Below are 12,601 nucleotides of genomic sequence, written 5' to 3' on the forward strand. Positions count from 1 at the left end.
TCGAACCGCCCAACCAGCGACCCCGGGAAGGACGGCAGTATGTGTGGTCGCATGCCGTTGTGCACACCAGACGGTGTGGCGACCGCCAAGCTCACCTGGGCGGAGCCCGATGGGGCAACGCGCTAAGAGGGCTCCGGTTGCGTTCATCTGGAGATCCCGCATTCCTCTACGCAGCGCCGAGGACGGCCACCTTGGGGGTTTTAGTGCGGTAAGAATCCCACAAAACCCCGTGCCGCTCCCACGGCACAGGGTACCTTTTGAAGGTTTCTTTAGAAAAAAGTCTCCTGTATTATTGGAATATATATTGGAATTGCAATTAATGTATTTTATTGTAACATCAACATCATCTACTGAATGAAAACAGGCTGTGTGTACTATTGTACACACGTTAGAAGTTATACTTCTCCGGTGTATTTAAAAAATAGAAATAAAAATAAAAAAACATATCGACACTTAACCTCAGGTCTAGAAACGTACTCAAAAATTTATGTAATGTAAAAATATCATGACAACAATAAAATTCTAACAATTCAACTTATGTTTTTGACGCCTCCAATTCACTAAGTATAAAGCGCAATAAGTTCACAGATGTAAATGTTTTACTATATATAGTTGGAAACACTGATACACTTTTCGTATCCGCGAGTGTTGATGCTATAAAATTTCTCGCCAAATTAAACATTAAAAAGTTTTACCGAACTTCAATTTCATACACAATTTAGTAAAGTAATATTGTTTTCATTGATAACTTTAGTTGAATACGCACACTTTCAAAGTTTATTAAATGTCATCGTATTTTTCGGTCTACCCTCTTTATCTTAAAAAGTTATACTATTCCAACAGCGACATCTTTTCTTTCCATTTGGGACAACACGATAACTGGTGAATTCAAAAGTACTTGAGTTCTTCAATAGATGGCAGCATGCTATAACATTCTCTGTCTCACTCGCACCTTAGCGTTCGAGTGAGAAGCAACAACAACATTAACAGGCCTAACTGGATTCTGTATTTGCGTCTCACTCATACTTAGTTGCAAACGTTTAGAGCGAAAGAGATGCATAATAATAATATGAATCTTTTGGAAGAACGACCACCTCTATAGTTCTGCTATCCTGGTACCTGAACTTGGTACATTGTAAGATCGTAACGCAACGTTTGCTGTTATTTTAACCTAACCTCAATGTTTTGTAAAAATCACTTAATATTCATTTCCAAACGCTTTGTAAGAAGTATAACTTCAAAAATACACTGTTTGTGATTTTTTTTAAAAACGGAGTCAGACTTTCATACTCAATATATCAGAATGTATAATTGAGATATTTAGATTACATCATAAAGCAATTAGTAATAGAATACTTAAGAATTAATATGACTGTATTAGATGATTTTGAGCATTATTATTAAACATTCTTTGTATTAAAATTTTGTGTCAAAATTATTTTAAAACATTGTTTCGGTTGTGAACTATTTGTAGGGCCCAATCTTGGGTGAATTGTATCGATGACTTACTTTTGTCATATGCAATCTTTGATAAGTATATGCAATGTGATGTGTATGTGTAAATTTGAAATGTGTAAAATTTCATTTTAATTATGTTCCACTATCTTACACATGGTGGATATATGGATGGATATACAAAAAATCTTTCATTTAATGAGTCTAATAGTCGAAGGTGAATCTAGTAGAGCCAATATAACAAATCATTCAGTTACAATAAAAATTAAATCAATAAAAATACTATTTTATACTAAATATTCAATTTGTAAATTGAATTGACTTCTGTGTGTTAATCTTAAGTTATATTTATTTAAGAAAATTGTATTTTTTTCAAGGTATTAAAGAAAAGAATGAAATAAAGATATCTTATTTGAAATGCGTGTTTTCTAATATTTTCTCTTTGTATTACCTTACACTATGGTTCAAACACATACTAATTAGAGACCAACGGGATTTAACAGGGAAGGGTATGGAAAAAATAAGTCTTTTGTATCACAATAATTTATTTTTACAAATGAGTTATGGATCACAACAGTTCTCACAAGGTAATGAATCTTCGAGTTTAGTTGAGAAAATGTTAAGATGAAAAAAAACCTTGTAGTAAATGAAACAAAAAAATAATACAAAACAGTAAAATGGAAACTCACGATTGAGTTGGAGCGGAACCGACGAGTCGGTTCCATTAAAATATAGACATGTTCATAAGAAAAATTAAGTCGCAAGATTTGAGCTCATCGTAAACATTCCACTACGTAACAATTTCACTATCTACTCAACAACCCGAAAGCGGTCACTCTTAGTGATAAAATTTCAAATCGTACATCAACCACGACAACAAGCTATACCGATATGGAATCTTCTGCGACTACATACACAAATTTTGGTCCCACCATTTTGGGTCAACACGCCGGCGGCATCCTCCTACCTACCGTACCGAATTACGTAACGTACGTCGTAATTACTCTGTTAAAAAACATCTAAACACTTACAGGCTAACAATATAATTTCACGCGATGCGATTGGACACATTAACAATTTGTTTATTAACTAAGTAAGTGTGGGGGCGCCGAGCGTCTCCGGCCGGACTCCGCATCAATAAATTAACGTCGCGGACCGCAGTATGTACAGCCGAGCCCCCGCCGCGCGCTCATTATGCTTTTTGTACCGTCGCTGTAGGAGCGCGATTACCACACGAACTCGACGTCTTCGACGGCCAAGCGATTTGCACGCCTCCTCACACTCCTCGAATTACTCTAAAATGTAAGCTCAATCTCGTCGACACAGTGCATGCACATAGCTTATCTCATATAAAATAGGTAAACACTTCGATACGTAAACGGTTGGCACATCCTCCCTAGGGGAGTCACGATCAAAAACCAGCAAAAAGTATCCGGAACACGTATCGTCCATGGGCGACCGCGCTTGGCCGGGGCGAGTTCGGGTAATCGGGCCCCTACGATAAGAATATACAAGAGAACCTACACTAAATATTTACATGGCCGCACGCGGCTCGGGTCGCCTGGCGACGCTCGCGACGTCGACGCCCAGCGGCGAAGCAATATACAACAGGTCGGGGTGGCCGCGAGGCGAGCGATCGCGATATCATCACACGAAACGATTCAAACGACTCGTCGTTAGTCGGAGTCAAAGAACATCAACCGCGCCGATCGGTATCGGATCACCGGGCCCGCCTAGGCGCAATCACGTGCCACCGTTAATTCACACAGTTCATTCGTCCTCCCGCGCGGCCCCGCAGCACTGCCCGAGCGCCCGCTTGAACAGGCGGTGCGCGGCGGGCGCTCGCCGCTAGCACAGCACGGCGCGGTCGGGCCGCGGCCGCAGGCACGCGCCCGCACAGCCGCACGCGCACTCCGCCCCGTGCGCGTGCCCGTGCCCGTGCCCGTGTGCGTGCGCGTGCCCGTGCGAGTGCGCGTGCGACAGCTTCGCGGGCTTCTCGTAGTCCGGCTGGAACTTCTTGCATAGCGCTAACACCGACGGAGGGTGAGGATGCGACTTGCGCGATACCTGAAATTGAATACAATACTTTGTTAACACTTATAATCTATTAATTTTTGTCAAAGTGTTTGTTTAAACTCATCGGTAGCTTGCTATATTATAGTATTTTAATGAAACTTGAACGCAAAAAAAAATCGTGCAAATTATGTTTTTTACCACTCAAATATTTGAATACGGGTCTGTAATAGTAACTAACGACTCTGGTAATGGTAAAATAATTGTTATACCTTAGGTGTAGAGGGTGCGTCGGGGAAGGGCGGCGAGAAGTCCCGCGCGTGCGCGTGCTTCAGCGGCTTGTCGCGCTCCTCCGCCTCCGCCGGCGAGCTCGGCCGCACGTCTGCTTCTAATAATTATTATAACAATTCGTTAATATTAAATTAATAGAATCGTTCACATGTAACTAAAACCAAGATAAACAAAAAACGCGTATAGTAAACTACTAGTACGACTAAATATTGTTTGTTTTTTATTCAAGTGAATAAAAACAGAATATTCTATGCTCATATTATACTGTAAATTAATTAAATCACCAAAGCTACATAAAAATTGACAATTAATTAGTGTAATTTTAGATTTATCTTGCATGTATCTAACCTGTATCGTCGTGCGTGCCGTTCGTGCCGTTGCAACCGTTGACAGCGTCGTGGCCGTTACAACCGTTGACCGCGTTGTGTCCGTTCACCTCCGCGACGCCGTTGACTCCGTTGACGCTGGCTCCGTTAACGCTGACGCCGTTAACTCCATTAACGCCCTTGACGCTCGCGCCGTTGACGCCATTGACGCTGGCACCGTTAACACCGTTAACGCTAGCCCCGTTGACGCTGGCTCCGTTAACGCCGTTGACGCTCGCCCCGTTCCCGTTGACGCCGTGGGAGAGGCGGTCGCTGTCGTCGTCGTCGCTGCCCAGCTCGGTAGCGCCGAAGCCGACGCCCACGATGGCGCTGGGGATGTCCGACTCGTCTTTCAACCAGGGGTGCTCCAGGCACTCTATCACTGTGAGACGACCCCTAAAATATGACAAATAAAACGTCACATAAATAAATGCTTAATATTGTAATATAGCTAATATATTATTTTTAATAACTCTAGAATCCCTAAGCATTAATAAAACTATTCAAGGAGGGAAAATAAATTAAGGGATGGCATTTTTATTTTGAAAGAAAAATAAAAGATCAAAAGGGTTCTTCAAATTTGGACGTTGCACAATTTTAATCTACAAAAGTCATTCAAAACGGGATTATGAAAGATAATTGAAATTGTATCTTTATTTAATTATTATACTTCATTGTTTGTTTTACAAGCTTTTAAAAAAACGCATTATGCCTTAACTGACTTAAGCAAATAAACGACTTTACTTTAGATCAACAGGTGTCCTCGAGCACTCACTTTGGATCAACAACAAGTGTCTCCTTGATGAACTGTATCGCGCGCTGAGAGACGCCGCGGAAGAGGTCCCGCGGGAAGGAGAGCTGGCACTGCGCGATGTTCAGGTACGTCTCCTGCTTCGTGTCGCCCGCGAACGGCGAGTAGCCGCTGAGCAGTACGTACGCGAGCACGCCCACCGACCAGATGTCCGCCGCGAGCGACAGCGGCTCGTACGACAGGATCTCAGGCGCTGGAGAGAAAAAAATGAGTTCATATTAAAATTGGCGATTTATACTTGATTTCATTTCAAAATATTTCAATGGCGATACAGCACCAACAGCAGTGTTGAGCGCTGCTGTATTTCGGTTTAAAGGGCGTGGTAAGGGAACAATAATTATTCGCCCTAATTTATGCTCAGGAGACCATAGACGCGTACCTAGCGTCTATGGTCAACCACCAATCTCAGGCTGATTACAGATGTTCATGGGCGACATTAACGACTTACGTGGACTGCATACTGTACGACCTTCTAAGCTTATGCTTATTTTTATTCTACTAAAATACAACAATATTTTTTAATGGTTTCCATTTGGATCCTCTTACACTTTTTGTAATTTGTAAAACTTACGTACGGGCATTGTTTTACAAATTACAAGAACAAGAATTGCTCAATGTGGTGAACAATCCAGTTTGAAGGATCAATAGGTACGTACGTCGAAGAAATTTTGATTAATTTTGATTGTATTTCGCATTGTTACTGTATATCTATCTTAGAATTTTGCAATTCTACTGTTATAACGATATAACGATTTCATTTACTAAAACTTATTTTAATAAGACCAAAAAAGCTAGCAAGATGTCAAGTGCAAGCTGTCAATCACTACACATGCGACCAGTAGGTAAAAACGAATTCTGTAATTTTCATTCCTTTACCATTCTACGGAAGTCGAGTTATTGCTTTCGTTATTTCGGACGAACCGTACTAGTACATACTATCTATTATATTACAAACCGCATAACCGACGCCGTAATGTGTAATCTCCACGGCTGCCATGGAATTAACCATTGTTATGGTCAGAGGAAAGTGGATCACGCATCGGAGTGATGCATGGCTTCACGGTTGGTAATTACGCAAACACATGACATAGTAATGCTATTATGGGATTTGTTATTTAACGTGTTCAAAGATTCATCTGAGCAGACATAATAATGATTAATGGCACGCGATTGCTGAAATGTTGCGAGTTTCAAACTCGTATTGAATGTACGATAATTTGAAGTTTAACCTTTACTTTGCCAAAGGCTTCGTCTGTATTAAATTTTATATCTTTGACATAATATTAATGGTTATCTATAACACCAAACAATACTTTAACAATAGTGATGGTAACAAAATGAAAAAGACCAAAGATGCAACATTCTTAATTTTACCAAATCTTTAAATCATATAAATGCAAAAATGATAATGAATGAAAAATCTGATGAAATTAAGTTACTATTAAAGAGAGACAAACAAATAAGGCAGAGACAACGAAAGAACAAAAACGTCTAGAACTTAATAACGTACTATAAATAAAGATACGGTATCAATGCGCCACAATTACCACGCATGTGAACCTATGAAACAAGACAGAGCGCTCACCAACATAATCCCTCGTGCCCAATATTTCTCTGACGTGAGCGCCGGGCTGGATCGCGCGGCTGATGCCGAAGTCGCAGATGAGCAGCTCCTCCCCGCCGGCGGAGAGCAGCAGGTTCTGCGGCTTGAGGTCCAGGTGGGCGACGCGGCGCGCGTGCAGGTGCGCGAGGCCCTCCAGCACGTGGCGGAGGGCTCGCCGGGCCGCGCCCTCGGACAACCGCTCCTCCTCGTCCAACAGGCGCTGCAGCTCGCCGCCCGCGCACAGCTCCAACACTATGGCCACTTCTGAGCGGGTTTCGTATACCTGGAAATTTAAAAATAGTTGTTGTTAGTTAATTTTCCCAATCGTCATCAACTTATTATTCACCAATAGATCCTTTAAGGTTATTAATAATCATATGTATAATCATACACATATGTTTATACTCTGTATTTTAAAGCCTATCGTCATTCCTAAGAGCAAATGAGCATTTGCAACTTTTTCTAAACCATATTGTCATCCATGACTACTATCCGGGATAGCATCTAAGTTAAAGCTTCTGTTTGATCTTTGAAAACTACATTTAAAATATATATTATAAACCCTGCATTGAAACTGTTACGCATACTCTGATGTCAACACTTCCAAAAATAGGAGATTCTTAGGAGTCTTCCATTAACATTTTACGTCTTAAAGCCGTTGTTTTTGCATGTTTACAGCACACACCTAATTAGCATAATATATGAATACCTCTAGTCTTTAATCCTGGACTTAATTACGATAATATATCACACCTATGAATGTCTACACTTCCTCATTAACGCCCGTTTACTATGTAGCTAATTTGTAGCCCATTAATTTTGTTAGATGTACTACCTACGTTGAGAACAGTTTTAAGTCCGTCATCGTCGTCCGTCGCCATTACTGTGGCAGTCGGCTTTTGGATATTGATTCATATCCGTTCCAATCTAAATTCGATATTAACTATTTCAGTACATTATATAATATTTATGAATTCATTCGTTATTGAAGTATACAGTAGCCCAGGAATGAGACATTGAAAGGGTTGCAGCTAAGGTAATAAATCCAATAACTATATACTATATATATTTCATTGATTGAGCTAAGTCTATTGTATCATAGTTAATATCTGTGCAGCCTAAGATTATCTAATATGGATTCAAGGATTTATGACTTCAAGGATTTATAGATTCGTTAAGGATTCATGGATTTATGGCTTTAGGAATTTATGGCATTATGCATTTATGGAATTACGTATTCTTTTATTAATAGAATTGTGGATTATGACTTCATAGATTTATTGGTTCATAGAATTATGTATTCATGAGATTATGGCTGCATGAATCTATGGCTTCATATACTTGATGGATTCGTGAATTTATGGCTAAATGGATTCATAAATTTATTACTTTAAATATTTATGGCTTTATGGATTCATTAGTCTCACCTCGTGTAAGCGCACGACTCTTGTGGAATCCGAGCACAGCGCTAGCACGGCGACCTCGTGTTGGATCTCGCGCGTGGTGTCCGCCGCGCGCCGCCTCTTCCGTATAAACTTCGCCGCGTACTCCTCGCCGGACACCAGGTGGCGGATCTTGCGCACCGACGCGAATTTACCTCTGCGGATGAAAAATGAGCTGGGTTAGGACAGTTTGTAGCATACATAAGGGTTCTATTGGTACAGGTTTGGATCAATTGCGAGAGCATCATGCCTACCTGATTAAATTTAAACACGGGTGTATTTTAATGTGACATTGAAATAGCAAGAAGTCATCTTGCAGTCTTTCTGATGGTTGGTGGTTCCTGCCGCATATACATTTGCAAACAATCGCAAATAGGACTGAATTCTTCAGGTCGATCACGGTCGCATTGCTACTGGTGACTGTAGACCGAAACACTATGGATTAATTATCTAAGATATGTATATTTTATAGGCATTGCCGCACAGAATCTAAGTTATAAACCTACTACCATTAGATCGTGTTGCTGGACGAATCAGTACTTGCATATTTCATGAATTGGTAATACTTGTATCGATAACATCGCGTAAAATTTTCGATCTTATCGGAATATCGTCACTTTAAGCCTTGTATAAAAATTATACAATATCAATATCAATATTTATATCGATAATTTCACACACTCCATCCCTACATGCGCATAATTTGTGGACTCGTATAATTGGGCAATTTCGGGCGGACAAACTGTGAACGATAAACATCTCCAGTGGCGGCGGTTAGCGGGTATTAGTCACAATAATTGCTCCCGCGCATGAAATACGAAGTGCGGCAGAACGGACGCCGCTTAACACCTCCGTTGTGGATTTAGTCAATTACCGTGTGAACAGAGTGTTTTTGTGTGGACTTTTGGTCGGTCTCTGATACACATTGCAATGTATAATTTAACCCGTTAAGGACATAAGGTCGGCTAAATGAAGGAAAGAAGCATAATTAAAGAAGCCCAATTATCAATTATAGGAACTGATACTGTCCAAATTGACCAATCAACAGAAGCTTGGTGTTCTTGCGATTCCTTTCTGAAAGCTTGTGAACTTGCATTTAGGTAACTGGTAGATTTGAGACTTAATTTAATTTCTAAAACCTTTCATATAAACGTAAATTTACCCCCTTTTAATTTCGAAATCCATACCCTGTTTTGAGTCTGTAGATTTGATGATGATTGTCTAATGTGAAGATTATTATGAAATCCAACATAATCAGCGAATAGAGCAGAAACGTGTATAATTCTCACACAGCGCATTGCAACAGGGCACGGCGCAGCGCTGCTAATAACGAGCGGCGCATAAATCTGCGCTTTCGTTGCGCGCTCGCAATTAGCGCGCGGGAGCCGCCCGGCGCCGGCGCTCCGCTAAGCGCGCTGTCAACGCTATTGCGCTGGGAACGCCAAACGGGAACCGTCCACCGGGACACGTGTTAGAACTTAGAACACTTTGCAAATAATGCAGAATACCGGATCCTTAGCACCACAGATCTGTATTGTTTAGATACAGGTCTGTGCTTAGAACATTTTGTTCAAATGGTATGGAATGGGAGGCCATCAGAGCATTTTTTGAACATGTTAGGGATGAAAAGTGGTACATAGTACCAGATAATGAAAAAATGCCATAAGTTGTAGAAAAGGCAATTGAGTGAGATATACTTCGTTTTTGTTTTTCAGGCTAACCTGAAAATAGCTATTAACCAAAAGTTTAAGTTGCTTCAAATTATAGTCAAACCTAAACATTTTTATATTAATTTACTCTAATTAATAAGTCACGATAAAAATCGTAGCTAGATAAAATTACCGCACCTCGTAAAAAGATCTCTTAATTATCGATCAATCAAAGAGATTTGATTTGATTTGATTTGATCAACGTATTCCGAATTCCTTGACATGTGTTACAAATTATCTATTTCTATTTTCACTATTAAAATTAACAATTATCCCGATTCGACCCTTCCAACAGTTGGTACACGTAAGCTAAGCTCGGACCGGAGTATGTACTGTACATCGTGATGTATCGTTGCGAATTTTATTACCTAAGCGGGAATGCGGCTAGGCTAATGAAACACAACAAAACCGCCCGCATCCCCGCGAAAACAACGCGGAATGCGCGAGAACATCAAAGACGTCGGTACTTGCGCGTGCATTATACCAGAGTTGAACGCGTCGTATCGATGGATGCGTTTTATGCGCGTCTCTAGCAACATTTCCATTTGCAATACAAATGGAAATGTTGCTAGAGACGCGTTGAAATTGACCAAGGGTGGATTAGAGTTGGTGAGTTTGGATGTTATTTCAATGTTGAATATACTTTTGTATTAAATGTAGATGTAGCATACTTGTTATACGTGGTTATAGTCTAAAGTGAACTCAAATAAACATCAATTCTTATTAAAGTCCTCCTTAAAATCAACCACGTTGCTAGCCCCTAAGATTTAGTAGGAATGTCTCATTTCAGCGTCTTTGCATTACCACACCGTCCAAAGTCCAAACCAGAACACAACGGTTTTATTTTATTTTTATTTATAATATAAGAGTAGCAGACGAGCATGCAGTTCACCTGATGGTAAGTGGCTACTGCCGCCCATGGACATCTGTAATCAACCTCAGATAGGATTAGATATTCCTTCCCGAGGTCGGCCACAGATGCGCCGCTACCCCTGAGGACTAAGCTGGAACGCCTCGGAAAAGTCTGTCTCCCTTACCACACCCTTCAAACCGGAACAAAGCAGCGCCTTACACTGCTGTTATAAGGTAGAAATAGGTGTGGCGGTGGTGCTGCCGGAGTTGAATCACAAAGGGTTCTACCACCTTCAAACGACTTTGGAGAAACGACTTGTGATCCGACAAGCAATGCGCAATGAAAATAATTGCAACTAAATCAAAATCTTATGTCGGGAAAATAAGTATTGAAGTAACTGTATAACATGAACAATTTCTCGTCTTGACTGAATTAACAACAACGTCTTTGTGAATTATATTAATCTATTCTTTGCCACCCTTAAATGACATAATCTTAGATAAGATCAAAAAGAGACAGCGTAAAATTGCACCCTTATTTCCTCTAATTACGACGCTCCATTCAAACACCCCTTAAAGATTGCGACCCTCCCGGATTTTGAATCAGGCTAACGGAGCAAAATAAAAAGATTGTGCCCACAAAATAACAAAAGGTAGGGCGAGCCCGGGCAAAGGGCGCTGAACAATCAATACAGTTGCCCTACAAACATCCCTTAAGTAGGTCAGGCCCTTCGGGTGAATGCGATGGTGGTAAAACTTAATTTGTTGGTTGTGTTCCAACTGTAGTAAATGAAAGCAAACATATTGTGATTATGGATGAAAGTTGGTTGTTTAATTAATTTTACTACAATGTTAATTTTGCTGATAATTTTATACTGATTCTGTTTAGAAAATAATGTGCCGCTTACTTGTAGTGATAAAGCTGATGAGTACGGTGGTCCATATACTTTCTAAGCCGATGCAAGACGAGCCATGATAAAATAGCGATAAAAAATTAATTAACAATAATGATATCAATAATAATAACATTCTTCCATTGGTGGAGAAACCTGCTTCGAGCAATGGGATAATAAATACACGTAAATTTTTAAGCTCTCAAAACTTCAAACACCCAAAACTTACTCGAAAACCATTTATAAAATGAGATCACCGTCCCAAAAATCCCAAATACGCCGCCAAAACAATATCCAAATGTTTCGAGATTGGCCATAAACACTGTAATCAGCTACGGCCAGGCAGATGCGTCTGCGCATACGGTGCGAGGGATTTTCGGCGAAGACCGCGCACCTGCCCGACAGCTGGCCGCCAACCGACCGAAAAACGAACGGAACGAACCAGCTTGCAGATTTCGACCTGATATCTTTAACGTTGCCAAACTACTTCTTTTAACAGAATACTTAAATGAAATTATGGACTGTTATTATTATGCTCCGAATCGTGACCGTGTTTTAGTTATAAAATTAGAGTAGCGTGCATTTTAAATAATTGTATGTGACGATAGCATCACTTTTTTGAAACTTTAGTAGACTACTCCACATAGAAGACCTAAGGTCGTTCCTAAGTTGGTATAGTCCGCGTAGAACTGCTAGTCCACTCTGAGTATCGAAATGAATCGCGTTGCCATAGCAAATTGTATGACTACAACTTCTCGCAGCAACTTTAGAGCGTACTAGCAGTTTGACGCGTTTATGGGTATAGCCCATATGAACTAAATAAAGACGCCTCGTGTAAATATGCGTCTATGCCTTACATTATGCCATATTACCTTCTCTTGTGTTCATCTTTTGTTTTTATAATTTATCTTTTTATTCCTTGACTTTATAATTGTTTATCTTTTTTAATGTCTACATCTTTTGTTATATCGTTACGTGTTACTTTTCTCATATCTTTGTTGCAGTGCGAAATAACCGTCATTCTTTCTACTAAACGACACAGCAACAATGTAACGAGTTGCAATTTCGAACAAATCCGTGCAGGGAAGAGCCACAGACAACACAATGTAACGGCAATTGGTCGGTCACAACAAGTATTTATGGTCGGACGTCTCTTTTATGAATATG

General features: G+C 40.3%; 1 protein-coding gene across 2 annotated transcripts in view; it reads right to left on the minus strand.

Annotated features, from left to right (window-relative positions):
* Positions 1-1,982: 1,982 nt before the first annotated feature.
* Positions 1,983-12,601, minus strand: part of Drak (Death-associated protein kinase related) — a 274,078-nt gene continuing 263,459 nt past the window's right edge. The window contains exons 2-7 of one of the 2 annotated variants that reach the window (XM_073087563.1): positions 7,966-8,137; positions 6,521-6,821; positions 4,900-5,128; positions 4,108-4,520; positions 3,741-3,850; positions 1,983-3,522 (exon numbers count right to left, since the gene is read on the minus strand). In XM_073087563.1, the coding sequence (XP_072943664.1) occupies positions 3,304-3,522; positions 3,741-3,850; positions 4,108-4,520; positions 4,900-5,128; positions 6,521-6,821; positions 7,966-8,137 (1,444 nt within the window). In that variant the 3' untranslated portion in view covers positions 1,983-3,303. Of the gene's footprint in view, positions 3,523-3,740; positions 3,857-4,107; positions 4,521-4,899; positions 5,129-6,520; positions 6,822-7,965; positions 8,138-12,601 lie in introns of both variants that reach the window. The other variant, XM_073087562.1, reaches the window with a different exon arrangement.

Source organism: Epargyreus clarus, unplaced genomic scaffold (genome assembly GCF_041222505.1).
Source record: "Epargyreus clarus isolate Ecla_fem2 unplaced genomic scaffold, WU_Ecla_fem_2.2 ptg000026l, whole genome shotgun sequence".
NCBI lineage: Eukaryota > Metazoa > Arthropoda > Insecta > Lepidoptera > Hesperiidae > Epargyreus > Epargyreus clarus.